Source organism: Sphaerodactylus townsendi, linkage group LG08 (genome assembly GCF_021028975.2).
Source record: "Sphaerodactylus townsendi isolate TG3544 linkage group LG08, MPM_Stown_v2.3, whole genome shotgun sequence".
In the NCBI taxonomy this organism is placed as follows: domain Eukaryota; kingdom Metazoa; phylum Chordata; class Lepidosauria; order Squamata; family Sphaerodactylidae; genus Sphaerodactylus; species Sphaerodactylus townsendi.
The window spans coordinates 84714655-84742200 of NC_059432.1; the positions used below are offsets into that span (position 1 = coordinate 84714655).

The 27546-nt window shown below is 40.9% G+C and overlaps 1 protein-coding gene across 1 annotated transcript; it reads left to right on the forward strand.

The window, feature by feature from the left end:
- LOC125437408 (procollagen-lysine,2-oxoglutarate 5-dioxygenase 2-like) lies at window positions 1-27546 on the forward strand. Its single transcript, XM_048504885.1, has 10 exons — window positions 1-102; window positions 4976-5112; window positions 14020-14183; window positions 15394-15506; window positions 17812-17875; window positions 18515-18612; window positions 18842-18943; window positions 21344-21469; window positions 24880-25001; window positions 27416-27546. The coding sequence occupies exons 1-10, from the start codon at window positions 67-69 to the stop codon at window positions 27528-27530; spliced, it is 1077 nt and encodes a 358-aa protein (XP_048360842.1). The 5' UTR covers window positions 1-66; the 3' UTR covers window positions 27531-27546.

Below are 27546 nucleotides of genomic sequence, written 5' to 3' on the forward strand. Positions count from 1 at the left end.
TCTTTACCAGATAAGTTATTAATTCTAACTGTTGCAACCAAGGAAACAGATGGCTTTCACCGATTCATGCAGTCAGCAAAGCACTTCAATTACACAGTAAAGGTACTGTATACTCTCTTTCCCTTTTCCAGTATTGGAAAGAATATCCACCTGTGCGTGTGCGTGTGCGTGTGCGTGTGCGTGTGCGTGTGCGTGTGCGTGTGTGTGTGTGTGTGTGTGTGTGTGTGTGTGTGAGAGAGAGAGAGAGAGAGAGAGATTAAAGCTGTCATAGAATGAGGTCATGGAAAATACCTGCTACACTAGTTACTGCAGATCTCTCCCAGATCAGAATTATTCCCACTATGGGCTTGCTAGTGTTTCACCTAGTCTAGCTCTTGATATTCCAGATGGTGTTTTCCACTGTACCTCTACAGATTATTCCACAGGTTTACAGAGTTAACTGTTGAAAAGGTTCAGTTCTCAGCCTGGGTAAATATTGCCTCTCTTTACATCTCTTTACATGTAGATTTCTGCACTTGATTCCATACGAAAACATTGGTAACTGAGTTAGAATCTTCACCACTTAGCACTGTAACCTCAAAGGGAATTCCCCCTTTCCTATACTGAAGGACTTTTCATGTTCCTTTGGAACTGACTGAAACCTGACTAACAATGGTGTTTATCTCTGATCTAGTTGGGACTCTGCCTGAGCCTTTATTTTTTCTTTAATAAAATAATTCCAACTAACCAATTGAACAATCAAATGCCAATTCAGCAAAATTGACAAGCATTTAGAACACATGTGGCTGCTTTAGCTGAAGCAGCACAAATGCCAATGCCATTGTTGAAGTCAGAAAAGTAATGCAAGTATTGCAGAATTTCTTTCTGCCTTACAAGCCAAGAAAAATTCCCTGCTATGTTACCAACATCCCAGGAAAATGTCTAATTTCCACATAAGTGAGTGGATCTCTGCTGTCAAACCCTCTGTGTCAACTGTAGCCCTTGTTCATCTGAAAAGCTAAATGTGCAGTTAGCTTTGTGGGAAGAGAGAGCAAAGTCATGCCGCCAGCAGGTTGGGCTCCGGAGATTTTAATGGAGCCTAGTGCCTATATGCAGACAGTACAAGCTCTTGCTGTTTAGTTAGGGAGCCTGTTTTTGCAGGGTCCTTATTCTCACAGAGAGCCAACATATACAGCTCTATGCCCATTTTCAATGAATATCTGCAGGTCAGGATGCTGATGGTAAGTGAAACATCTCTACTCCTCTTTCTCTAGCCCTTCTCAAGATATGCAAAGAGACTGTTTGATTCAGATGCACTTGTCTCATTCTAAATAGCAGTATGGGTAAAGTGTATCAGTACAGTTGTCAGTTTCCAGGTGGGGCCTGGAAATCTCCTGCTATTACAATTCTGCTCCAGACAGCAGACAGCAATCCACCTTGAGAAAAATGCTGCTTTGGAGGGTAGACTCTAACGCATTGTACCCTGCTGAAGTCTTTCCCCTCTCCAAACCCCATCCTCACCACTTTCAAAATCTCTAGGTATTTCCCCACCCAGAGCTGGCATCCCTACATCCTGAGCATTTGATGGATGGTTATGGTGATTGTAAGATGCTGACCTGGGAAGCAGGCCAAACTTCAGGTTTGCTAAGAATTCTTCATCAGTCCTTGAGGCTGTGAAACTAATACAGCCCCCCTTCCAGCATTTCTGTACAGAGCATGCTGTATGCCAGTTCAGGATCAGGGTAATCTTCTGAAATTTATTTGCAAATATGTGAAGTCACCTCAAGAATCAAGCAATGAAATAATAATGTAAAATAATAGCTGTAAGAAAAATGATATTTCCACACCAAATCTAACCTTTATCATTTCTCTGGACCACTATTTTTACACAATTGCCAATTCGCCCTTTATAAAATTGAGCCCCAGGAGTGTGCACAGTCTTTAAGATTTCTGCCTCTGTTTTCTCCTTCTTGGCAAGAGAGAGCCATAAGTGATTTATGTGGTGGGAAGTAATCGCTGGGTTACTATTTGGGTAGGAATTGTCTCGCTCATATTTCTAGAATGATGTCACTGTATTCAGTGCTGCTTAGGACATTGAAAACGTTATGAGCCCTGAAACACCGGCGTGGTATGTGTTAACTTGGATCTCATGATATTTGAAGAGAAATGTTTGTCTAGCTCTGACTGGACTTATTTTTTAATATTGAAAAACTTGTTCACTTCAGATGGAGTTCCATAGATAACAGTTGTATTCTAGAAATGTGTCCAGAATTGAAATGTCATAATAGAAGGCATCTTTTTCTTTGGATATGTGGGAAGGATAATTCAGGCAGGGAGGGGAATCTTGTTTTCTTTAGGCTGCTCTAAACAGGATTACAGGAGATAAATGTTAGTGGGGATTTTGATACGGTGACATTATAATCCAACACATAGAAGTTTCACACTTGGCTTCTTAGCCAAATGTAACCCAGATATCTGAATCTAAATGCTCCTGTTGCATTGAGTAAGATTGTTTAAGCAATTTTAAACTGAGAAGGGTTGTGATGGAATGCTTCTAAAACAGAACTCTTTTCAGCATAATAAAATCTCTGCTCATTTCAAGAAGAATTGCAAGTTCAGATATTTAATATAATTATTTGCCTAAGGGAGAAGAATATGGCAGATTTTAAAAATTAAAAAGAAACCATCTTAGTAACTGCCTTTAATTAAAAATTGTTATAGATTTTCATTGTAAGCTACTTTGGTCTGAAAAAAAAACATGGAATGAAGGAATGATTAACCGAATATTATTTGTGGGATTATGAACCTTTGTGAAAAATATTATTTTTGGGAACCTTTGCAGAATTTCTCCTGTCTAATCTCATTAATCTGAATGTGGTTAGACTAGATTGGTTTTGCATATGCGCTAATAGAACCATAATTCCACAAATTATATTAATTTGTTTAATCATTCAGTCATTTCACTGGATTCAAGATTGGAGAAGCTTTGCATAAATCTGTACTAAAAGTCCCTCTAAATATCTCAGGCGTTTCCCCCATGGACCATATATCCTGGGTTGGGGAGGTGAAACATCCTGGTTTGAGCATGGCTTCCACATGGCTTCCAGTCCTAAATCAGACCGGCCCCATGAGGTTTCCCTTATCCTGGGGTTTTAAAAAACAGCTACATGGGTGGTTCTTTTGAAAAACTCCGTGCTGATCCCGCTCCCATGCAAACACCGTGGAGACGGATTGGTTCATTTTCCCTGCCTTGCTGCCTGCAGCCAATCAGAACGGTGGAAAAACGGGAACTTTTGTGCATGCGCGAAAATGTTGGTGTGGAAAATGAAAATAACTCAGGGCCTTGTGCATAATTGCCTGGAGTTCTTCCTCCCAGTCTTAATGCAATGTCAGGCGGCCTTGCGAAGGGAGAAACCAAGATAGAAACAACCCAATTTGTACAATCCTGGTTTCCCCCCAGGGTATTATGTCCGTCCGGAAAACGCCTCAGTCTAATAGTTAATTTATAGTCACATGCAACCCTTAAAAATGGTAGTTTGCAAGAAGTTTTGTTTTAGTTTGGGTGTAGGGACCATACTAGCTGGGGGGGGGGGGCATCACTGTGGATGCCAGTCTCCAAGCAGGACTTGGAGAAAATGGTTGCTTTGGAGAATGCACATTGAGGTCCCTATCCTCCCCAGGCTCCATCCCCAAATCACCAGGAGTTTCCAGCCTGAACCTGGCAAGTCTAGGAATCACTAATATGCATACCATGCAATATTTTCTTCACTGTTGTTGGGCAAGGATACAGTTGCATGTATTGTTTGGAGGTATTGTATTTAGAACACACTGAAAAGTGGGCAGGTGTGATCAAGATGCAGTTAAACAAGGATAAGTGCTGTGTCCTGCATCTGGGTAATAAAAATCCACACTACTGGATTGGGGATACACTACTGAGTAGTGTGTGAACAAGATCTTGGGGTATGGGTCGGGCAGTACGTTGCATATAAGTAGCCAGTGTAATGCATCCACAAAAAGACTAATGTGATCTGAAGATATATCAACAGAGGCATAACGTCCAAATGACAAGACGTCATTGTTCCACTGTACACTGCACTGGTCACTGGAGACATATTCAGATCAGGAGGATTTGGTAGTCATGTACATTGACTGTTATACTCTTTGAAAGGAAAAGATGTTATCTATATGTGACAAGCTGGTACAATTCTAGAGGTCTGTGAACAGATTGGAGCAGGTACACAGGAGAGCAATGGGGATGATTAGGGGCCTGGAGACCAAGCCCTATGAAGAAAGGCTGAGGGACATGGAAATGTTTAGTCTGGAGAAGAGGAGATCGAGGGGGGCATGATTGCTCTCTTCAAGTATTTGAAGGACTGTCACGTAAAGGAAGGTAGGAAGCTGTTCCTGTTGGCAGCAGGGGATAGGACTTGCCCTAATGGGTATAAATTATGGGAAGAAAGGATATTACAAAAAATATTACACTGGATATTACAAAAAAAATTACAGTAAGAGTTGGTGCAGCAATTGAATCAGCTGCCTGGGGAGGTGGTGAGCTCCCCCTCACTGGCAATCTTTAAGCAGTGACTGGACAAACACTTGTCCAGTTTGATCCTGTATTGACCATGGGGTTGGACTAGATAGCCTGTATGACCCCTTCCAGTTCTATGATTCTATAAAGTGCACTTTGTTATTTGCATGTGAGGATTTTTTTAAACATCCCAAACCACCTCATTTGTTCCATGTGGATCTAAGTTCCCTTTGCAAGGAAAGGAGTAATCTGTGCACATTGTTCATTTTGGCTGAACTGTTTTAGAATATTTGGGAATACAGGAAGTAGAAGAATGGACTGTTGTGTCCGGCCAAACATGAGATCTTAAGTATGATACAATATGATCTAGATGTTGCCATTCCAAGAAGCCTTTTAAGCTACTTACCTACCCTTTAAATGTAATGATTATACTCCTGATCACTACAAGAGGAACTTTTCTTTTCCAAGGTACTTGGTAAAGGTGAAGAGTGGAAAGGAGGTGATGCTCTGAACTCTATTGGAGGAGGTCAGAAAGTCCGACTACTAAAATCTGCACTGGAGGCATATGCAGATCAGGAGGATTTAGTGGTTATGTACATTGACTGGTAAGATAATTTCCTTGTTTTGGCATTCCCACTTGAATTTCTAGGAAACCTGTAAAATGTCAGTGTTTTTATAAGATGGTGATCATTTTATAAAATGATGAGTTAACATGCAAATCTTGTTTCTTTTTACTGGGGAAAAATGACTGCTTATTTTGCACTTACAGAGTTGTGAGGCTGTATATGGGACAAACTATGGCCGTTTCCGCACGGCCGTAAGGGCGCCTCCACGCCGGCAGGAATTCTGCCGGCATGGAGGCGGAGGCCGTTCGCATGCAGGCATGCGGACGGCCTCTCCAAGGCCGGCAGACGGCAGGCGGCTCCGCATGGAGCCACCTCTTCCCCCCTTCCCTTTCCCATGTACCTCTCGTGTCGCCATCCTGCTGGCCTCCTCAGCCCCGCCCTCGCTGCCCTCCGACCTCCAGGGGTCGGAGGACAGCGAGGGAGGGACTTAGGAGGCCAGCAGGACGGCGACACGAGGTACATGGGAAAGGGAAGGGGAAACAGCGTGTTCCCGGCGGCGTGGTTCACACCGCGCCGCCGGGAGACGCTTTCCCCTCAACAACAACCCTTTAAAGGGTTGTTGTTTAGGGCGGCCTGACGCCGCCCTGGGGGAGGGGAGCGCAGTCAGGTCGGGCGCTTGCTGCAACATTGCAGCAGTGTCGCTTCAGGTGTAACGGCAGCGCCTGGGGCGTTTTACCGCCCCCAGGCCGTCGTTTTTGGCCCGTGCGGAAAGGGCCTATGTTTGTTCACGGGATTACAGTTGCATAAACTGCCAAAGAACCATAACTGTTACGCTCTCTGAAAGGAAAAGATGTTATCTGTATGTGACAAGCTGAAAAACATATAGCCTGAAATAGACTAAAGTGATCAATTCCCCTAGAGAAAATGGCGGCTTCAAAGGGTGGGATCCCACTGCTCCTCCAACCCTGGCCTCCCCAAACCTCATGCCCAAATCACCAGGAATTTCCCAACCCCAACTTAGTATGATGCAAATATAGACAGAATGCTAGGATGGTTTGCATTTCCTCAGAAAGCCCTAATACTGTTGCCTGATGCAACAGGTTATTAAATTGTACTTTTGAAGAGACGTTCATGCTAGAAAAAAAAATCAAAAGTAAAATCAAATTTAGGAGAAGGGACAAAGTATTTTAGTTCTGAGTGAATGCTGACAGGCAGCATTTCAAAACAGATAACAGTTCATTAATGAACTGTAATTACACTGGATCACAAAGAGAGATATGCAAACAAAGCTTAAATATTTATATTTTCTCCTCTTTTTTCTACATTTCTGCCACTTCAAAAGCAGTCAAAATACCTCAATGTGATACTGTTCTCAGAAAGATAAAGGGAAGGAACAGCATTAGATCATTCTGTGGTGGAAAATGCTGTCTGAGAAGCTGTTCTCTGGAGCGCATCTGGTTTCTTTCATGGACTGAAAGTTGCTGTGGCGGCAAAGCCTTTGCAAAGAGGCCTCGCTGCTTTGAGCCACCACTTTCTCTCCCTCAGATTGCTCTTATGTGCCCTGTGCTCTGATACAGACTGTACTATTGGGAACTTGAATGAAGAGTTTTCTGTAGCATGAACTAACTTTTTTTAAAAAAGCTGGACAACTTCCAAGACAAACACTCATCCTTGTGCCAAACCCTGAAAAAGCAAAACACTGGGAGTCTTCATAAATCCGCTAAGTAACTTCATACACGTTAGGTTATTTCCCCCTAAAATTCCTAAATACCTGCCATTCTGTACAGATCTCTGAGATATTACTTGGCATTTTTTTCCCTTCTGTTTCAAACCAACCCCTATGTGTGTTCACTGTCATTCTTTATAAATTGGATTACCGTATCTACCTAATTTTTTAAAAGTGATGTCCTTCAATGTGAACCTATTCAATAGTTATGGTATCTGTTTTCTTACTGTGTGTTCCAGTTAATGTTATGGTTTCTGGTCTAAAGCATTCACAACATCAGCCTAGAGTGGAAATACGGTAAAAAAGTCAACCCTCAAGGACTAAAACATATATACAGGCTTTACATTCTTCCATGAGCAATAATCACCTCTTCTATCAGGGAATACTTTATGTACTTTCCATGAAATCTTTTGCCATGGTGAATAGATACCCCAGTTTAGACATGCCCATGGAATCACCTACTCTAGATTTTTTGTTCAGTATCAGTGGTTTGGAGGGAACAGAGAACAACTATAGCATATGTTAATAAACATTTCTCAAAAAACAAACAAACAGGGCAGGTTGAGTGTGAAGACCTCTACATATACCTCTTTTTCTCAATGTACCTTTCAGAATTACTTCTGCAAATGAAAATTCAATTCTTCTGAGAGGCCAGTTTTAAAGCATGCTCCATCTTCTCATTCTGTTAGACCTGTCAAGGTCATTTTGTAAGCTGAAATACACACAGGGGAGTTTTAATGAGAAAAAAATGGAATTGTGCCTGCTGCCCAGCTAAGTAAACCCCCCCCCCCCCCCCCGCTAGTTTTACATTTAGTTCAGTGGTGTCCAGACTTCAGACTTTTAATTCTACACTTTTGCCTAGAGCTGTGACCTATTATGGCTCATAATTATGAAGCAGCTGCTGGTAGTTTGTTTTTCACTAAGGTTGATTGCCTTTTTTTTTTTTGGCAAATATCTCCTAAATATTAAGTCACTAAACTTTGGTAGATATTTTTTTAATGATATTCAATTTTCTAAATCTGTCTACTTCTGAGGCCATAAATTCCTTAGGAATGTATGTTGTTGTTATATCCTGGCCTGGTTTTATGGTTGTGTGTGTGTGTGTTTGTTTGTTTACTTACTTCGTGAGCTGCATGGAACAAGACTCTGGAGAGATTGGGTATAAATTTTCTAAATTCATAAATATTATTCCTCTTCAGTTTTGGATATTTGTTTTTATTATATACATAGCATTTGTATTTGCCATGTACATGTGGTCATTTCTATATGTTTGTTGTCAGTATGGTCCTAACTTTGTCAGAGTGGAAGCTGAGTCTAGGTTCTGGTGTTGGCTCATAGTGCTAGGAGAAATGAGCAGGGAAATATTAGAATAAGAAAACGTTTGTATATTGGGTTCACAAAAACCGATATGAAAATCAGCTGCAATTCTTGTATCATAGGCCCTTTCCGCATGGGCCAATAACAGCGCCCTAGGGACAGCAAAAAAGCCGTCCCTAGGGAACTGTTTCCATGTGGGGCGCAGCTGCATCACAGCCGTGCCACCCTCCCTCCCAGCGGCTTCCAAACGCTGCCGTGCGAATGGCAGTGGCTGGAAGGCGCCACTCTTTCAACGCCTTGTGTCCTCTGGCCTCCAGCGCGTCGCACAGGCCAGGGGACACGTCCCCCCTGCCATGCGACTTCCGAGCTGTCACGCAGGGCAGGGAGGGCGTGTCCCCTGGCCTGTGCAATGCGCCGGAGGCCGGAGGACATGGTAAGGCATTTGGGGGACGGCGCAGCCTGCGCGGAGGCTGCGCCGTCTTCCCCACCACAACCGGGACCGTTCGTGCAAACGGTCCTCGGTTGGTCGGCATCATGTACACCGACCCAACCCCCAGCGTGGCTGTGCGGAAACGGCCATAGCTTTGAATACACCTCATTGAAAACAATGGAAAAAACGGCAAGTTTGCAGAATCACCAGGCAAAACTAAGTTTATTCATGTATTTTAAACACTGAATTGGCGGGCAGCTTCAATGTGCGGAGTTCTTATTCAAAACACTTCTTTTTCCATCCTCAAGACATTTTATTTGTACTATGCAGAAAAAGTCACAGTCTGCCAACTGGAGGATGGGAAGAAGAAAATAATCTGTCTATAGAGTGCAGACCCATTTAAGTACATATGCATGGTCACAAAATGTACAACAAATAAAGCATGTTCTTCTTTTCTACAGTAGATTGAAGCTGCCAAGCTGCAGGGAGCTCAGATGCCTTTGCCACTGTATTTTTTACTGCTAGGAGAGATTTTAGACAGGAGAGGAAGGGTGAAGGCTGCCAAAGATCTCTGCTTGTTTGAAATATTAGCAGCTGGAGACTATGCTCCGGCAAGTTATTATATAGGGAGAGGGCGGAGGAAGGAAGCCAGAGCATTGTTTGCACTCCAGTATGGATGTGTGTGAACTGAAAAAGCTTTGAAAAGCTGCAGGGAGAGAAATGTAGATGGGTTCCTCTTTTGCCTTGAAAACCCTGCAAGGTCACTATAAATTGGCACTTCATACTCTCTATGCTGCTAATCGAAGGCTTTGGAAAAGGAAAGAAGAAGAGTTTGAATTTATACTCCACCTTTCACTCCTGAAAGGAGTCCTCAAAGCACCTTCCCTTCCTCTCCCCACAACAAACATCTTATAAGGCAGATGGGGCTGGGAGAGTTCTGAGAAAAATGTGACTGGTCCAAGGTCATCCATCGGATTTCATTTGTAGGAGTGGGGAAACAAATCCAGTTCACAAGGTAAGAATCCACCACTCATGTGGAGGAGTGAGGTATCAAACTCAGTTCTCCAAGTTAGAGTCCACTCCTTTTAACTAGTATACCACATCCTGGGTCAAACCATTCATCCATTTTTGCAGCATCCTGTTTCACAAAGTGGCCAACCAGATGCATTCAGAAAATCTACAAGCAAGCATGAAGTCCTCCCCAAAGTGTGTTACATATATGCTGTTTAGTATATAATCCAGCAATTCTGCATGTTATACTTGAACTCTGAAACTTTAATGAAGGCAAGTGCACACTCTGCTGGATCCAGCACAAAACCTCCTTTTGTGATAGAGCTGTTGTGCAGGTGGAAATGCAAGAAAAACCACAGGTTCTGCTTGCACTAATTTATTGTATCTCCCCCACTTATATTTCCACATGCCCAAAATCTTGTGCAGTAAATCCCAGGGTTTCAGAAAGTTAACCTACTTCATTCTCAAAATAGCTCCCGAAAGTACAGTATGAGAGGCATTGGAGATTGGTCCATAAGGTCTTGTGTGTGCGTATTACTGTATGTATGAACAAACTAGGAGATGGAGTGGTTTCACATGATCTTTCACAATTCCTTCTGCAAGGGCAACTATGCTGAATAATTTTCTGTTTATGTATCACTATATCCAGTGGTGGGACTCAGCAGGTTCGCACCACTTCGGCAGAACCAGTTGTTAAAATCGTGCTTGTAAACGACCAGTTGTTAAATTATTTGAATCCCACCACTGGAACCGGTTGTTAAATTATTTGAATCCCACCACTGACTATATCTAACCATCTGTTTTTTATGGGAAGTTCCTTGCATTTGCCAAAAAGGTAATGGTTTCATGCAAACAAATCGATGCTATGCTATCACAAAGATTTGCTTGAATGGGATCAATAATTGTGTCTGCACCTTGATAAAGGCCTCTTTGACTTACTGCATTCACAGTGCAATTATTCTAACATGGGTAATCAGGCTGAACAATTGCTTTTTCCTTGGCATATATGGGAAGAAGGGTCTCTTTTTTCCTCTAAAAACAAAGAACACTGTACACTATTGTGAAAGTGTCATGTCTCAAAGCCTATGACAATCCCTTGCTCTATAATTTTCAGGAAACCTGAGTTAGAAAAGGCTGTTTACAATGAGCAATTGTTTCTAACAGCAGTACTCCCTGTAAAGTGAGCTCAATTGCTCTTGACGCTTCGCTCCTAAATATTTCTCAAATGTTTGCCTGTAATTTAGTACCAAATCTTGACAAAACTAGCATGACATTATGGTTAATGATTGCATGGGTCGGGTTCAATGCCTCATCCTCAACATCTAGTTTTCAACTTCCAAGTGGGATCTGAAGCTCTTCCAGAATTACAGCTGACGCTGATCTGAAGGAAGTGGCAGGTTTGGAGAGTGAAATCTCTGCTAAATTCCTTCCCTTTCCAGGTATTCTCCAGAAACTTCCCAAGCTGGAGTCTGAAACTGTAGCTGAAGACATTTTGGTTGGGTAATAAGGCTCTAAAAATCCTGGCCCTATGCAGGATAGCATAGTTATGTATGGATATTGGAGATCCGAATGTCCTTTTGTCTTGGCCTAAAATTCTGCAAAATGAACTATATTTTTCCCAGTTCATATTACCGAAAATCAACAATTTACATGAATTAGTGCTCAATTCCCAGGTCTTCTGTGCCACTCCAAAATCAATATTTGTAATTGATGCACCATATAACTGTTTTAGTCATACCAGAGAAACTGAGATCTGAGCTTAATTCATTGGTCTGTCATATCACTACATACATCTTGTTCATGCTGTTTTATGGATTGATGTGTCTGGTTAAGTACAGATAGGGTTCATTGCATTATTTCAGCATGTTGACTATTTGAAGCATGCACATAATGGCACAGCACGTGTTTCAAAGTTCATTCATTTCCTTCCTACTAACCAGAGCCACCCTGGTTAGGTTCTGACATCTGATAAGATCAGATGGGTTTAGAAGGAAATTTGACAGCTTCATGTAAAAGGTTCATTAATGGTTCCTTTTGTATTTTGTTTCGTTTATTTGGATAGTTATACCATGTTTTTCTTACCAAAAGGGGCCCAGTGTGGTTTACAGCATCATTCTCCTTCCCTTCTGTTTATCCTCACAACAGTACTGTGTGAGATAGGATAGGCTGAGAGAGAATGACTGGTCCAGGGTCATCTAGAGTGTCCATGGAAGAGTGAAGGTTTGAACCAGGGTCTTCCAGATCCTAATTTGGTTAACCCATACATTTCACTTGCTATGATGATGAAACAGAACCCCCACATTCAGAGTGCATGCTGCTGAGGTTTAGTTGTTGCTTTTCCCTCTTTATCCTTGTTTGGTGACTTTCTGTGACATCTTACTGGCCCCTGTTGGGAAGAGCAGACCAGATGTTATGGAGTTTCATACTAGAATGGTCTGATCTGGTTGGACTCTTCTCATGTTTGTATGATTGTCACATCATACTAAAAGCCGTTCCTACAGTGGTGAGAAATAAACTAAACATTTTCCTTCAGTGAAACTGGAAATGAATCCAGCAGCTGTTTCTTTTAGACAGTCTAAGTACTAACTTGTCAACCCCATGAGATTACACTTGATCTTAGCCAAAAGGCCAAGAAGCAGTGATATTATATTTGTATGATATTATTAGAAGGAATAGCTGAGTTCATGGTTTAGCTATCTTATTCTGATTCTGTGGGTGAAAATGCTGATATGAGAACATTCCATTAGAATGATTTTGCATATCAGCACTGAAAGTTTTTTTCTTTAGAAGAGAAAGATCATAGGTATGCTACTTATAAATTGTTACAGCTGTGTGCAGCTGTCTTCTAGATTTACAGGACATTATTATAAAGAACTAAATGCATATGTTCCTCATTTGACCTTTTTCTTTTCTTTCTCAGAATCAAATTAAAACCTATAATAAAGGGTTTTTTCCCCTCGAATAAACCCACTGATGTTTCTTATGACTTTTACCATGCAATATTTGTTAGTGCCAATACTTTTCAGCAGTTTGGGTGTGGCTAAGCAAAGAATGTTTGATCCTAATTCTGTCTCTTTTCTCACCTTGCCATATCATTGAGGCGAATCCAACTTTTACACAACAAAATAAATTTAATGATATAAAGCACAGGAACAAGGAGAAGAAACCAACATTTTTAATTGTTTTATATTTGGCATGTCATGCAGAGACATGACATACACAAGAAAAATTCATTACTTTCACATACAGGGATTTTTTTTGGGGGGGGGGGTGGTCCCATAGTTACTTATGTTCATGTTGGACTTCTAGTATGGGATTCAAATTTGTGTGTTTTTTTGTGTGGTTCCAGCTCTTCAGGACCATTTTTTTCAATGGGGAATATATTAGAGGGTCTGAAGCACCCGTTTTAAAAGATAGGAGCACCAAATTTGCACAAAACAATCTATCTAAAGACCCTCCAAATTTAAAGTTAATTAGACAGAGAGGTTTGATTTTACAGAACCCCCCCCCCCTCCCCAGAGCAGATGCTTCTTGATGCAGGCACAGTTCTCTCTTCTGGTTCTGATGGTGAGCAGGGGTGAGGGATGTCATTGGCCACAGCATCCTAAACAACAAAAACCATTCCTGCTTTAATTTCCTTTTCCTTCTCTTACAGTGTCTGAGATACATTTTTTTTACCGTGCTGCTGAAAACTCTGTAATTATTATGGTTCCTTGTTGAGATACATTTGTTTTACAAAGTGAGGAAGAACAGCGGTCCTTCCATTATTCCCTTGGAAGATGGAGTGGTTCTTTCCCAACCAAATTGCACCAAAATCACAGGGAGAGGAGTGCTCCCTGTCCACCAAGGACTAACCATGTTACATGCATGGGATCAAGGGTACCAATTCTGCAGGCCATTGAACAAGGTTACCTCAGGCTCTGTCCCCCAAAGGAGGGAACAAAGATGAACAGCAGCTCTCTGCAGCTTGTCTCCAAAGGTGACTGGCTCTTGGTAGGGTAGGAGAGATGGGAAACATCCTGAGAAAACAGTGCTGGTTTTTATATGCTAACAGTATGCATTAGGAATGGGGGTTGGGGGTTGCCCCTAACAAATGCTCACTCCTGGGACTGCATCTGCACCAGTCAGATGTCAATGCAGGACAAAACGAAACAGGTGTGAACTAGAAGCCAGTGATGTTAGTGGAAGAATTGAAATGCGCCATAAGTCCCAACAGAAATACAGAACCAAACATGTCACAATGCATGAAAATGGAGGTAAAGGAAAACTGCGGATAAGATGGATGCAAGAATAAGTGAATAAGGAGTAAATGAACTAGGGATAGATATATAAGTACATCTCCCTGTAAAACAGTTTGGATTCCTTTTTAATATGATATATTTAGCTCTATCTTGTACCTGCTCCTTTTATCATGGAAATGCATTTCACAGCCTCCCTTCCTACTTTTTTTTAATAATTTCAGCTATGATGTTTTATTTGCTGGAGGACCTGAGGAATTGCTAAAGAAGTTCCAGCAGGCTAACCACAGAGTAGTATTTGCAGCAGATGGATTGATATGGCCTGACAAAAGACTATCAGACAAGTACCCTGTTGTCCGCAGCGGAAAACGATTCCTTAATGCAGGAGGTAAGAAGTGTTTGAAAAACACCAAGGGGTTCCTTCAACTGCTGTTGGCTTAACGCTGCATTCACTGTAATGCGTTATATGAAAATGCATCTTTAACCGATAATCAGCTTCATGCTACCAATTTTATATTGCAATTATTAAAGCCCCAAAGAGTTCACTGAGAGTTCTTTTCTGGCAATCGTATTTGAGATTGAGAATATATGGGTAATTTATTTTTAAAAGTTATAAATTGTCAGATGACTTCTCCCATCCTCTCCTGTTTTCATAAAAGTATTGGGAGTTTGCCATAGTAATACTTCCTCTTCTCTAGCATCTAAAGAACACTGTTTTCAAAAGATAGTGGTGAGGATTTTGTGGTAAACCTCTGCCTTTCACTACAGCCCCAGGTGCCTCCTGAAATTCTTTGTGGGTAGAGGGACTCCCAGAAATGGCATGATGGGCAAATAAGTGATCTAAGTGAAATGCCTCCTTTCCATTAGTGGAAATTTACTGCTGGATCCAGGCCAGTGTTTTAAAGCAAGCTCTTTAAAGACTGTGCTCTTCTTAGAATGAGTGTGTTGCAGCTGGGCACGGAAAAATCCTACAATACAGCCAGGGCATGGCTGGAGCCCATATGTTATAGCAACCTTACTGTAGTTAAATAAATATCAGTCTGATTAGCGTCTAATAGGAAACTTAGGGAACTCTATGCACCACCTCCTTGAGTTTCATACAAGAAGGTATTTTGGCTTAAGGATTGAGCAAGTAATTCTGGGGATCCTGTAATGATAAGGCGTCTACAGAGTGTGTACTTACATTTATCAAGATTTACTAACTGCTTAAACTGTTGCAGGCTAAAGAGTGATTTCTTCCTTATTGTGATAATGGATGGGGAAAAAATCCATGACTGAAAATCATATGGTATATTTTCACAAATAGTCTGATTTACCTTTCAGGAACAAGTGATAGAACCAGACCCATGCCTTAGTGACAGAAAGGAAATTTTAACTAATTCGGACTTGTGTTACTATCATAAGCATATGCACTAATTCCGGGTTCTAGAAAGCACCGGAGATCTTGAGTTAGAAATTGATAGGAAAGGTTTGTATTCCTTTACTGGAACATTATCGTTGAAGTTTTATGATCGGTAAACTGAAGAAAAATATAAAACTCAGTTTAATTTTTTTAAAAAATGTGTAATTTATTTAATTATTTTTCTCATTTCTTTCAGGATTTATTGGTTATGCTCCACATGTAAACAATGTTGTACAGCACTGGGACCTTCAAGACAATGATGATGATCAGCTTTTTTATACCAAAATCTACATTGACCAATTAAAAAGGGTATGTAGAACTTCATCAGTATATATAATACATAGGCATGTGCCAAAGTTCTGGTTTTCTTTGTGAGGTTTTTTCAAGCAAACGGAACATGACTTTATTCCGAACACAAGCAGAGTGAAATTGACCCTCCATAAGTAAACCAGGCTTCATCGTTATCTTCTCAATTTTATTTTGACAAAATCTTGTGAGGTAGGTTAGGCTAAGGCTGTACCTAAGGTCACTCAGCAGGGCCAGAGCTAGAGGGAACTGTGTCCGGGGCACGAATGGCCCCGCACCCCTGCCACACCCCCGCCACACCCTGGAATGCCATGCCCCTGCCACAACCTCGCATCTGCATGCGCCTCCTTGGCACTACGTCACTGTCACTTAATGAGCTTCCCTGGCAGAGGGAGGATTTGTACCTGGATTTTCACATCCTAGTCCAAAATTCTAACCATGACATGACACTGTTTTTTGTGGGGTGGAGGTTGTTGAATAATAGTGAGCAGCCAGGTCTGGGTGAGTCATGTAAATATCATGGTAGCAAGTGGTCAGTGCTGGACCTGGCCCCTCCTCAAAGGCCAGAACAGCTTTGGAAAAAGCCTTGCTCCCTCCCACGTCCTGTTGCAGGTAAAAAACAAAACCTAATGCTTGATGGCTGGCCACAGGTAGCGCTGAAATCTACAAATGCTTCTTCTGTTATTAGGGTGGGGAAGTTATCCCTCCAATTTATTTTTTAGATTTGTTTGCAAACCTGCTTTTCTCAGGTTTGTAGAAAGGTCTGTTTTGCCTGCGCATGGCTTCAATTTCTGGATTCAAGAATCCACAGATAAGGCCACATTGAGAGTTAGATATACTGATGATACTGGCTGCTCATACAAATTTCTGGATGTTTTTTGCACACACTATTGGATTTGAGCAAGCAGTTTTAATATTTAGAAACCCTGAAAGTTAGATATGGACGTTGCATTGGTTTCAGCTGAAATTACAAAATTGCATTGGTTTCAGCTGAAATTACAAAAATAGTTGTAGGATTACAACTCAATCCACTAAGTATAGCTAACAGTGATTTATTTTAAATGTTTGAATTAATCCTTTGATTTTTGTTCTTGTATTTTTAATATGAGCACATAAAAATGCTAAGATATCTAATGCTTTCTTTTTATGCTTTTTATAACTTATAAAATGTAGCCAAGCTTTTTGCTGTTGTTGTTGTAGAATAAGCTACTGCTGAGGTCAGTTATTGATCCCCCAAAATAGTTTGCCAGATGTTAGAATCATAGGCCCCTTCTGCACACGCAAAATAATGAGTTTTCAAACCACTTTCACAGCTGTTTGCAAGTGGATTTTGCCATTCCGCACAGCTTCAACGAGCACTGAAAGCAGCTTGAAAGTACATTATTCTGTGTGTGCGGAATGAGCCATAGTAGCATAGAGTTGGAAGGGGCCATACATGCTCATTATAGGATCAGCCTAAAGCATCCCTGACAAGTGTTTGTCCTGCCACTGCCAGGGTGGAGGAGCTCACCAGCTCCCTAGGCAACTGATTCCACTGCTGAACAACTCTCACTGTATTTTTTCCCCTAATATCCAGCCAATATCTTTCCACCCATAATTTAAACCCAACAACTTGGATGGATAGAATGAGGATTTTTGAAATGTGGTCCCTTCAGAGAACATGCACAAATAAGAAGAGCCAGATTTATTAGCAGTTCCATCTATACTCACTAATATTGTTCCATAAGTTTCATGGCATGTCTTCAACTTCTGTTATGTGGTTAGCAACTTCCATCTGTTAGTTGAACCTGGCAGTTACTCTTTTCCAGTGTACTGTCAAATCATCATGGTCAGGGTAGTCATGAACTCCATTTGCTTAGTTTACAAAGCAGAAACAATCCCTTGGTACCACACGCATGTGAACAGCTTTTGAATGAATCACATGTTACTAATGGATAATTGTATATGACATTTAGAACAGTGAAGATACAGGAAACATTGAGAAAGATCTGGCTGCAGAGCTGAAAATCTGTAGATGAATTATCAAATGACATGTGTTGTAATTGGGCTGTATCCAGCCAGATTTTTTGCTGATGAAAAGGGAGTGAGAGATTATCTCTGGCTGTCAAAAAGAACTATGCTGTGTATTATGAGAGGTGTGTGTACAAAAGCCATATTGGGTGGGGACTGTATTTATGAGTAGAATTGGGTGAGATTGGGTGAAAAAGCTGGCGGAGCCAAACATCTTGACCCCTGTAATTAATATTATTCTGGATATTATAAGATTCAATTTAAAGGATTTACTTCTTATTTTATGTTTACATTTTAGGAGCATATTAATATTACTTTGGATCACAAATGCAATATTTTCCAGACTCTAAATGGAGCTGTTGGTATGTATGCTGAATGGCCTATTGAGTGATGAATGTTTTGCTTAGGAATATTTGTTAAGGATATTTACACCCAGTACACACTAGGATATGTGTTATTTAACTTGGAATTGTCCCTGAAAAGAGATTAGAGGCAACCCCTGGAGCTTGTGCAAGCCTTCATCCCTTCTGCACCACAGAAATAACTGACAAACGGGAGATGCTGTGACTATCTGAAAATGGTCCCTACTTAACTCTGAGAAATTAAATCTTCTTTATAGATCTCCTACATTATTTACATAATGACAAAAATAGAGAAGGAGCTGGAGGAAGAGGTGAATACTTTTCAGGAACAATCCCAACATCAAAAGCAGGCCCTTGTTTATGAAGGAAGAGTTGACTAACAGTATACCAATTTGTCAAAACTCCAAAGTAGTTTAAAAAAATTACAATATTAAACAGCTATCCTGATGTATTCCTACTGAAGTCAGTAGCAGAAGTTTTCAATCAGCCACTTGAGAATTGCCAGCAAAGTTTTAGGTAATACAGGAGTCTGTCTGAAAATGAGTTTGCATAGATTTTTTCAACTGGATGCAGAGAACGTTGACTTCCCTTTTGAGTTACCTGAAATTGTTCTGATGTTTATGTTCTGATGGGCTGTAGATGAAGTTGTTTTGACATTTGAAGAAGGAGGAGCCAGAGCCAAGAATTCTTTGTATGACACTTTACCCATCACTCTTCATGGAAATGGCCCAACTAAAGTAAGTAATGACGACTTCATTTCCACTAAGATTTTTGAAGTGAGAAGAAGATATAAATGTGTGATATAAGTCGAGCTAATAGTCTAACAAGGATTCACTGCATTAAATACTATTCTGGCTCATTTTCTACCATTTCAATGTATATGTACTATCCCCCTGTAAAGTGCCTAGCTGAAAGCACAGGAAAAGGGTTGATCGTATATTTTTAATTATTTTTTTAAAACCATAGGTTCTTCTCAACTACTTTGGAAATTATATCCCTAATGGCTGGTCCCGTGAAACTGGCTGCAGTGCCTGTGACACAGATTTACTTGATCTAGATGCACTAAATGTAAGTATGTGATGTATGATTTGAAGCAAAAAACATGCATTCTAATGAGTCTTGCAATGTTTAGGAGGCCATTTCCAACTGTTCGACTGTCTTTGTTCCACAGTACTGCTCTTCCTAGCTAAGGGAGGGAGGGAGGGAGGGATGGGATGGGATGGGATGGGATGGGATGGGATGGGATGGGATGGGATGGGATGGGATGGATGATCCAGCTTTCTGACTTCAATTCAAGGAAGAGATTACACAGAGTGAATCAATACAATCAACAGATATGAAGTCAATAAACAATGCAATAGAGTTAGGGTTGTATAACCAACCAGAGTGCTTAAAATTAGAACTGAAACAAAACAGAACTGAAACAAATTGTAACTATTAACATGACACATTAAATGATGCAAAATTAATTAGTATGATTGTTAAGTCAGTCTGTGGAGGGCAGGTCTACCCAGTGCTTCTCAATGGGAAGTAAAGCAGTCCTCTGAGTGGCTAATGTTCTCTTATGTGTTTCTTATGTAGCTATAAAGATAGCTCCTTGATTTAATAACAATAGGAAAATTATATTTTGTCAGAATTGGCAGTATGAGCTGAGTACAAATCTGTACTTTTCGGACTGAAAAGGTGCCCAGGATCAGAGCCTGCAAATCCTGGGACAACTTTCAGGAAATGTAGGCAGGGGGAATTGCTTCAGCTGCACAGAAAATGTCAGACACAAGTGGAGGGTGAAACTGACCAGAGAGCAAAACGATTGGGTGGGGAAAAGCTTTTTTTCCCCTCTGACACCGTTGTTGTCTGGAATCAAACCAGCAGCTGCCTCTTTTTAAGACTCCCCTGAACATCTTATGGGGGGGGGGGGGTGTTGAGCGAAAAGAACTGGTTGCCTCTTTTAAGATATCCTATAGAAATCTATTTTATGCTGTGCGGAATGGACCAATGTTTCCTTTTGTTGACCTCTTTTTGGTTTCACATGCCAACACGTACTTCATGAAATATTTTCACAACCTGCTGTTTCAAGTAGACATATGGCAAAGGGTGTAGGGAGTTCATCAACACGCCATGGCCATATTTAGTTTCAGTCTGAGATGTTGTGCCGTTTCAAAATATTTATATAAAGTGTCTGGTGCAGAGGTAGAAAAAGAGCTTTGCGTGATTTGCACATACTTGTACATATTTCAGTACATTCAGTACATATTTCAGTACATCCAGCTAATGTAAAAAGCGTTTCGTTTCCTGACTGAGACATTTACTCATGATTTTAAATAAGGCACTTTAACACAGCCTGATAAACAGGATTAATGCTAGTTATTTGTCAGTTACATTTTTGTCCCCACAGAACTCTATACATGATTAGCCCATATTTAGCCTAGCTTTTGCAAAGTTGCTGCATCATATACTTTTTGACCATGTTCTGGGACTTGCTCAAAAATATATCTTAGTCGACCCTTCTCACACACTATCACAGGGCATTTTGTGCAACTTAAATGTGTATGTGTGCCATCTGATTACAACACAGTGGCTCAACTTCTGTCTGAAAATCTGTTTCAAAATGGTGATAATGAAGAGCCAGTGTGTCATGGTTAGAATATCAGACTAGAATCAGGAAGAGCCAAGTTCAAATAGCCATTCTTTTTTAAAGTTCCTGAGGTGGCCTTAGCCCCCTTAGCTTAAACTACCTGTCAGGGTTTGTTTGTTTTTGAGCTTGAGGACTTAACAGGATTGTGTGTGTGATGATAAAATGGGAGAAGGGGAACTCCATTTACTTTGTTTCAAGTTCTTTGGAAGAGGCAGGATGGAAATGTGATTGATTGTGACCCTTACCTCTCTGGTTCTTATAACTCTTGACACATGTATACTCAATGTGAGAATGTTGGGCTGGAATATCCCTGTAGAAATCCAGAGTCAAAGAGGTTGTGGGATTAAGAGGTCTGGTCCCAGAGCTGCAACTGTTTATAATTATTTTAGTGATAAGTTCTGTGCGTCAGAATTCAACTAGTTTTTCCATTACAGCTATGGGGGGGGGGGGTGTTTGTTTTAAAAAAACACCTTTATATGTGAGTTGCTGGTGTAGTGCTTACAGCAGGATCTGTGAGAACTTAGCTTGAATCTTTACTCTGGTATGGAAGCTTCCTCAGACACATTTTATATGTATGCTTATTTTAAAAGATAGTGGTGTGGATTCTTCATATAATTTCATTTGAATGTGTTCATGTAATGAAGTATGAAAGCCACAGTTAACAGTGCTACTCAAATTTTTAAACTGGATAAGATGAAAAGTTCCTTATAGTACCCATAAATAATGTATTCCCCAAGCCACACAGTGTGGCACATTAGTGAGAATTGCAAGACACTCACACTGTGGTAGACTCTGTAATAAATATGTTTTTTTCTCCACAAATTACTTTTCAGGAGAATCCAACAGTAACAATTGGTGTTTTCATTGAACAGCCAACTCCTTTCCTGACCAAGGTTTTAGACAGATTATTGACTCTAGAATACGCAAAGGAAAAACTTTCTCTCTTCATTCATAATAATGTAAGTACTTTATGACTAGGTGCTAATTTTGGAGTTATGTTATTGCAAATTAGTAAATTACTGAGTCCGGTAATACAGACTGATTGCAAGGAAATTCATAAACATTGGATCCTTCAGTGTGGTGGTTAAGAGCAGTGGAATTTGATCTGGAAAACCAGGTTTGATTCCTTTCTTTTCACCCTACTGGGTGACCTTGGGGCAGTCAGTTCTTGCAGAACTCTCTCAGTCCCACCTACCTCATAATATGCCTATTGTGGGAATGTGAGGTAATTTTAAGCTGCTTGTAGACTCTTTAAAGGTTAAAAAAGGTATAAAACCCTCTCTCCTCCTTCTCTTCCTCCTCTTCCTTCTTCACTGTATGACAGTGTGAGTCTCTATGTATATGCATGAATAAACAAATAATATAAGTTAATAAAATAATACCTAACACATTCAAGTATACTGTTCCATACAATTATCTTAAAGGCCACAGTACATGGAATACTCCGTTAGGAGCATGTTTTCCCAGAGAGATGTTTTTATACTCAAAGCAGCAGCTGGGAATTATGCTCCAGATTGGAAGTTTGTGTGTTGGTGTGCCTGGCTTTTTCCTGTGGGTAATTTTCTTATCAGAATCACATTCTTCCAGCTGCTATTTGTCCCTTGAAAGCAAGATGCACAAAATATATGACTGTTTATATAGAGGATAGAATGCTGACCATTGAGAATGTTTATCTTGGGAGACAAAACAAAGCTGAAGATATCTTGCCATTGGATTCTGAATTCAAGTTTCAACAACGTTCAAGATGCTATTGTTGGATTCTACAGGGGTGTGTGCATAAAATCCTACATATTGGGGGAGAGGAATTCCATTTTGAATTGGTTGTTTTATGCTATTTTTACCAGCATAGGCATCAATTTTTATGGTGAGATTTCCCTGGAATTACAATAAAGCACAGAAAAGGACAACTAAAGAAGAAGAAGAGGAAGAAGAGGAGGAAGAAGAAGAGTTGGATTTCTATCCCCCCTTTCTCTCTCCTGTGAAGAGACTCAAATGGGCTTAAAAACTCCTTTCCCTTCCCTCTCACAGTAAAGGTGGGTGGGGCTAAGAGAGCTCCGAAAAGCTGTGACTAGCCCAAGGTCACCCAGCTGGTGTGTGTGGGAGTGTACAGGCTAATCTTAGTTCCCCAGATAAGCCTCCACAGCTCAAGTGACAGAGAGGGGAATCAAACCTGATTCTCCAGATCAGAGTCCACCTGCTCTAAACCACTATGCCACTGCTGCTCTCTGAAACCTTGTCCTAGATTGTTGCAAAACCATAAAACAAACTTGCATTTTTAACCAATCTGGAGCTGTCACAAAATTCAGTAACATCCCAATAAAAGTGCTGTTTTTTTAAAAAAAATTAAATAACCATCTTTTAGGAGGCTGAAAATCCATATATTATCGAACTGATTACTTGGGGGCTGAAGAGGGTAAGCAAAAAGAGTTGTTGATCTTGGACTAGTTTCTTCTGCCTTCTGTTGCTGAATTTCCAGTTTGTTTGTTTTACTGTGAGGACTCATGCTGTTTTATCATAGTATTTTGAGTAAGTAATATGTTCCCAACTCCCAAGCGAAAGATATTTGCCTCATAATTATGTTTCAAAGCTGAGAGCGAAGCTGGACTGAAGTTTATTTTACTTTTACAAAAATTGTCATCATCTCCCAAGGACACTTTTGCAAAAGAAAATCCAAGTGAAATATTATGAACATTAGAAATTTCACCTGACCTTTTTATTGGAATAATCAATCAATGTTTTGAAGCTGATATATATGAAAAATAAATTAAGGTGAAGAGAGGAGAAACATGTCACTCCATCTGCTCAGGATCTGTGCTTAATCTTTTTAGACTTCTTTTCTCAGATTTCATCATTTCTGAATTGCAAAGGTAGCGTGTGATTGGCGTATTATGTGGTTTCTGGGCTGTATAGCCATGTTCTAGTAGCATTTGCTCCTGACATTTCGCCTGCCTCTGTGGCTGATATCTTTAGAGTTTTTTTAAAAAAATATTTCCCCAAAAAGTTCTATTTGATGACTCACACAGGATTACTATGATATTTCGTTATTACCATCATAAGCCTCTTGTTTCTCTTTAGTATTCTAATATCTACCTAATTTGTACTCCATGCAAATATGTTCATGCTTCTCATCACTGGTAATATTTTCCTTTTAACAGTTTGTTCAAGGTTGTCATGCTTACCTTCAGAGATATTCACTGTATGGATTCTAGTGCAAATATTCACAGAACACTAAGGCTCATTCCGCACATGGCACTTTCAAACTGCTTTCAGTGCTCTTTGAAGCTGTGCGGAATAGCAAAATCCACTTGCAAACAGTTGTGAAAGTGGTTTGAGAACGCATTATTTTGTGTGTGCGGAAGGGGCCTAACAGATTTTGTATTTTACCCATTATTAACGGATTGGCTTATTATTCATGATATTTCTGGAAAATATGTATGTGAAATGTGTAGTGGTCATAGATTTCCAAGTCATTTCCCCCTGTATTTTCATTTGCGCCACAGAATCAGATGAGACTTCACATTCCATAGTTGTTGATCGGGGTTTAAAAAAAATTAGGATATAACAGGAAAAGAGAATATGGATCAAGATTAGAGAATGAGAGCCCCATCTAAAGGAACGGGGGGAGGGAAAGGGCTTGAGCCTCACACTGGCATATTTGTCCTCCCCAAGGCACTTACCTTGGCGGGGGAGGGTGGGAGGAGATGTGCTGGCACCCGCCTGTCACACAGCTCCACCACTGCAAAACTCAAAAGTCTGGGCTGCAGTGATGCTGCATTGTCATCCCACTCAGATGCCCGCATGGGAGGGGGTGGACTGAGTTGTTCCTGGGCGTGAAGGTGATTTTAGTCAGTTCCCTTCTGGGATTGAGGGCCAGTAGTGCAGCACACCGGCCCTCAGACTTATTCTTTCCTTTTGGTGGCATATGTCCTTTCAGCCCTGTACGGCTTTTCAGTAGTGGGAAGGTTTCAAGGCTTTTTCCTGCTCCCTGCACTACTGAAAAGCCCTTCGGAGGTGGCAGAGTGGCACTGCTTCAGCACTGCAACCCACCGCTTCCGAGCTTGGATGGGACTGTACATAGTTAAGTAAGTTACTAGGGTTACCAACCTTCAAATTGGGCTTGGAGATTATCCAGGTAAACTGGATAAAATGGCAGTTTTGGAGGGTAAATATGGCATTATATTCCCCATTATCCTTCCCTAAATCTCAAGGAATCTCCCAATCCAAAGGTAGCAACTATAGACTTGAAAGACAATGGCCTCAATTTTCAAATTGCCTTTTGATATAATACAGTCTGCCATTGGAATATTTTATTGTCTTTAATTTTTATGTCATCCCAATGATCATTAACTGTCTACTTTAACACTTTCAGGAGGTATATCATGAAAAGCATATCAAGAAATTCTGGGAAAAAGCCAAGAATATTATTAGTACCATAAAAATTGTTGGACCTGAAGAGAATCTGAGTCAAGCTGATGCCAGAAACATGGGAATGTAATGGAATTTAATGTTTCACAATTAACCTTTTTTGTAGATTTAAGTGTATAGGGAAGGTAATGAAAATATGCAAATGGCAATTTTAAATGACATTTCACAGTTATATATTGTGTCCCTCTTGAGAGATTAATGATTGCTTATGTAGAAACAGTTGCTATTGGTTAAGATGTAGCCATCATTAACAATCCATCATTTTGATTATCAACGTATGCGTGCAAAGTACAAAGAATAGGTTACATAATAATAGTGCAGATGTTGATTACTTCATCCTTTCTTTCGAGATCACAGAGATCTTCAACATATAAATGAAAAATAACAAATGCTTTCTCAAATATAGGCACATAAACTGTGTAAGCATTGAGTACTCAAAATCTGAGGTACAGCATTGTCGTTTAGCTTTATCACTTCAAATATGTTCTATAACAGATTCATTGGGTTTCTTACCTTTTGCCCTCGATTTCTGCCGTACCGGGACACATCTGTTAACTTCTGTAAATCAAAGTTACTCTGATAATGAAGCACTTCGAAACCTATTTGATAATGTCTCAAACAGATTAACCATTCCTAAGGTTAATCAAATCATTGGCAAGATTATACATGCCCATAGCAAACTTCCCAAATGAGTGCTAGAATTCATTTGGATCCAGAAATCTTAAGGACAGACCATCACTTTTTCTCTGCTGAGTCTCTCTTTTTTTCTTGACAGATCCCATAAGAAACTACAGTGTTCTTTATTCCTGAATGACTTTGTGTCCAGGCCAGTAGAAAATAGCAGATGGGCAGCCCCCATCCAAGGGGTCAGACACCTGGCTGAGCTGGGCTGCTGCCCTCAAAGAGACTTTCTGGTAGCATGGTGAAGCTCAAAATGCCAAAAAGCCTCCTTGCCACCAGGAAGCCCCCTATTGGGCTAAATAGACTTCCTTCACCTTGTTGGTGGCATAACTCTATGGTCCCAGCCACCAGTGCAATGGGCCAAATGGCCAGGAGGGAGCTGGCTAAAGTTTGCTCTCCCCACCCCAGCCACGTCCTCAGACAGCCCTTGCTGCAGGGGCACAGGGTGGCTGGTGCCAGGTCCAGTGCCACATTCTCCAGCTCAGGACAGCCATAACGACTGTGCACTGGTGGATTTCCTCCTCCTGTGTGGCAAGTGCTCCCACCAAATGATTTGGGCCTCCCTCTGGATGGGATTCTGAGTGTTTGACCTGCAGTATGTGCTGCATGAATAGCATAGAGCTGATTTCTGCCTCATGATGGACTTGGTCTAACATGATAATTTCACCATCTGTTGTAAATTCTGATCGAATAGAAAACTCTAGGGAAGTAAAGGGTGAATATATTTGAAGTCTTATGGAAGTTGTAAATATGCTTCAGCTTTAACAATCACATCTTGAACTCATGTTTGTTTATATTCTCACCATGTATTATGTTTTGTATATTTTAGCAGTTCAAGATTCTGTGGTAGATAATGTTCTGTGCAGTTAAAGCTGGCAACAATTCCTCTTTTTTTGGTCAACTTTATAGCTTAATTCAGTAACAGATAAATATTTTTATCAAAGGGATTTTTAGCCTATTTCAACCTATAACATGAGAAGAATCATAGGCCGTTTCCGCATGGACGGTCCTGGAAACAGCCGGGCAGCCGGCGTCATGGAGCGCCGGCGCCCGGCCGACCCGGCATGTCCCGGACTCCGACACATCACCCGAGGGCCTGGGGACGCGCCCTGGCCTGGCCACCTCGATGAGCAGGGCGGTATCTGGAACACCGGCCCGGCAACGGAGGCCAGGGGACAAATAGATGCACCGAATTGGGGGGGCGTGTGGCGCCCGCTGCTGTTACTCGGCAGCGGCTTCGAGGCGGCGTTTCCCCAAAAAGAGCGCTTCCCAGCGCTCTGGGGAAACTTGCCGAAGCCGGAGCGGTAGGCGCGAGGGCGGCGAAGCTGCGATGCAGCTAAGCGCCAATTGTGCGGTGGTGGCCTGGAGACGGCGTTTTTGCCGTCTCCAGGCCGCCATTAAATGCCCGTGCAGAAACGGCCATAGAGTGTAAAGCTTTTATTTGTGTTCATGCTTGTTATTTATATTTGCAGTTGGTTATTTAGATAGAAATGGATGTTCATTTATCTCATTTTTTTCCTGAAGATGTAATGCAATATGGGAGGGGTGCTTTTTTTTATTAAGGAAGCCACCTGGGTGAATTATACCCCTTCTTCTTGCGAAGGGATTTGTGAGACTTCTGTAGGCACTTTAAAACTGAGTTAATTCAGTCATGGAGTTCCTAGAACTTCATCTATATTGGCTATAACTTAGCAAAGATTCAAAGTTTTTTAAGGTAAAACTTTTTAGAATGATTGCGACCTGTTGGAACTTATCACTTGTCCAATGCTAATGGTTTGTATTTCTTATCCTTTTTCAAGGAATGTCTGTCGCCAGAATAAAGAATGTGACTATTACTTCAGCATAGATGCTGATGTTGTTTTAACAAACCCGCGTACATTAAAACTTCTGATAGAACAAAACAGGTATGTGTGAGGTAGGCAGGGTGCAG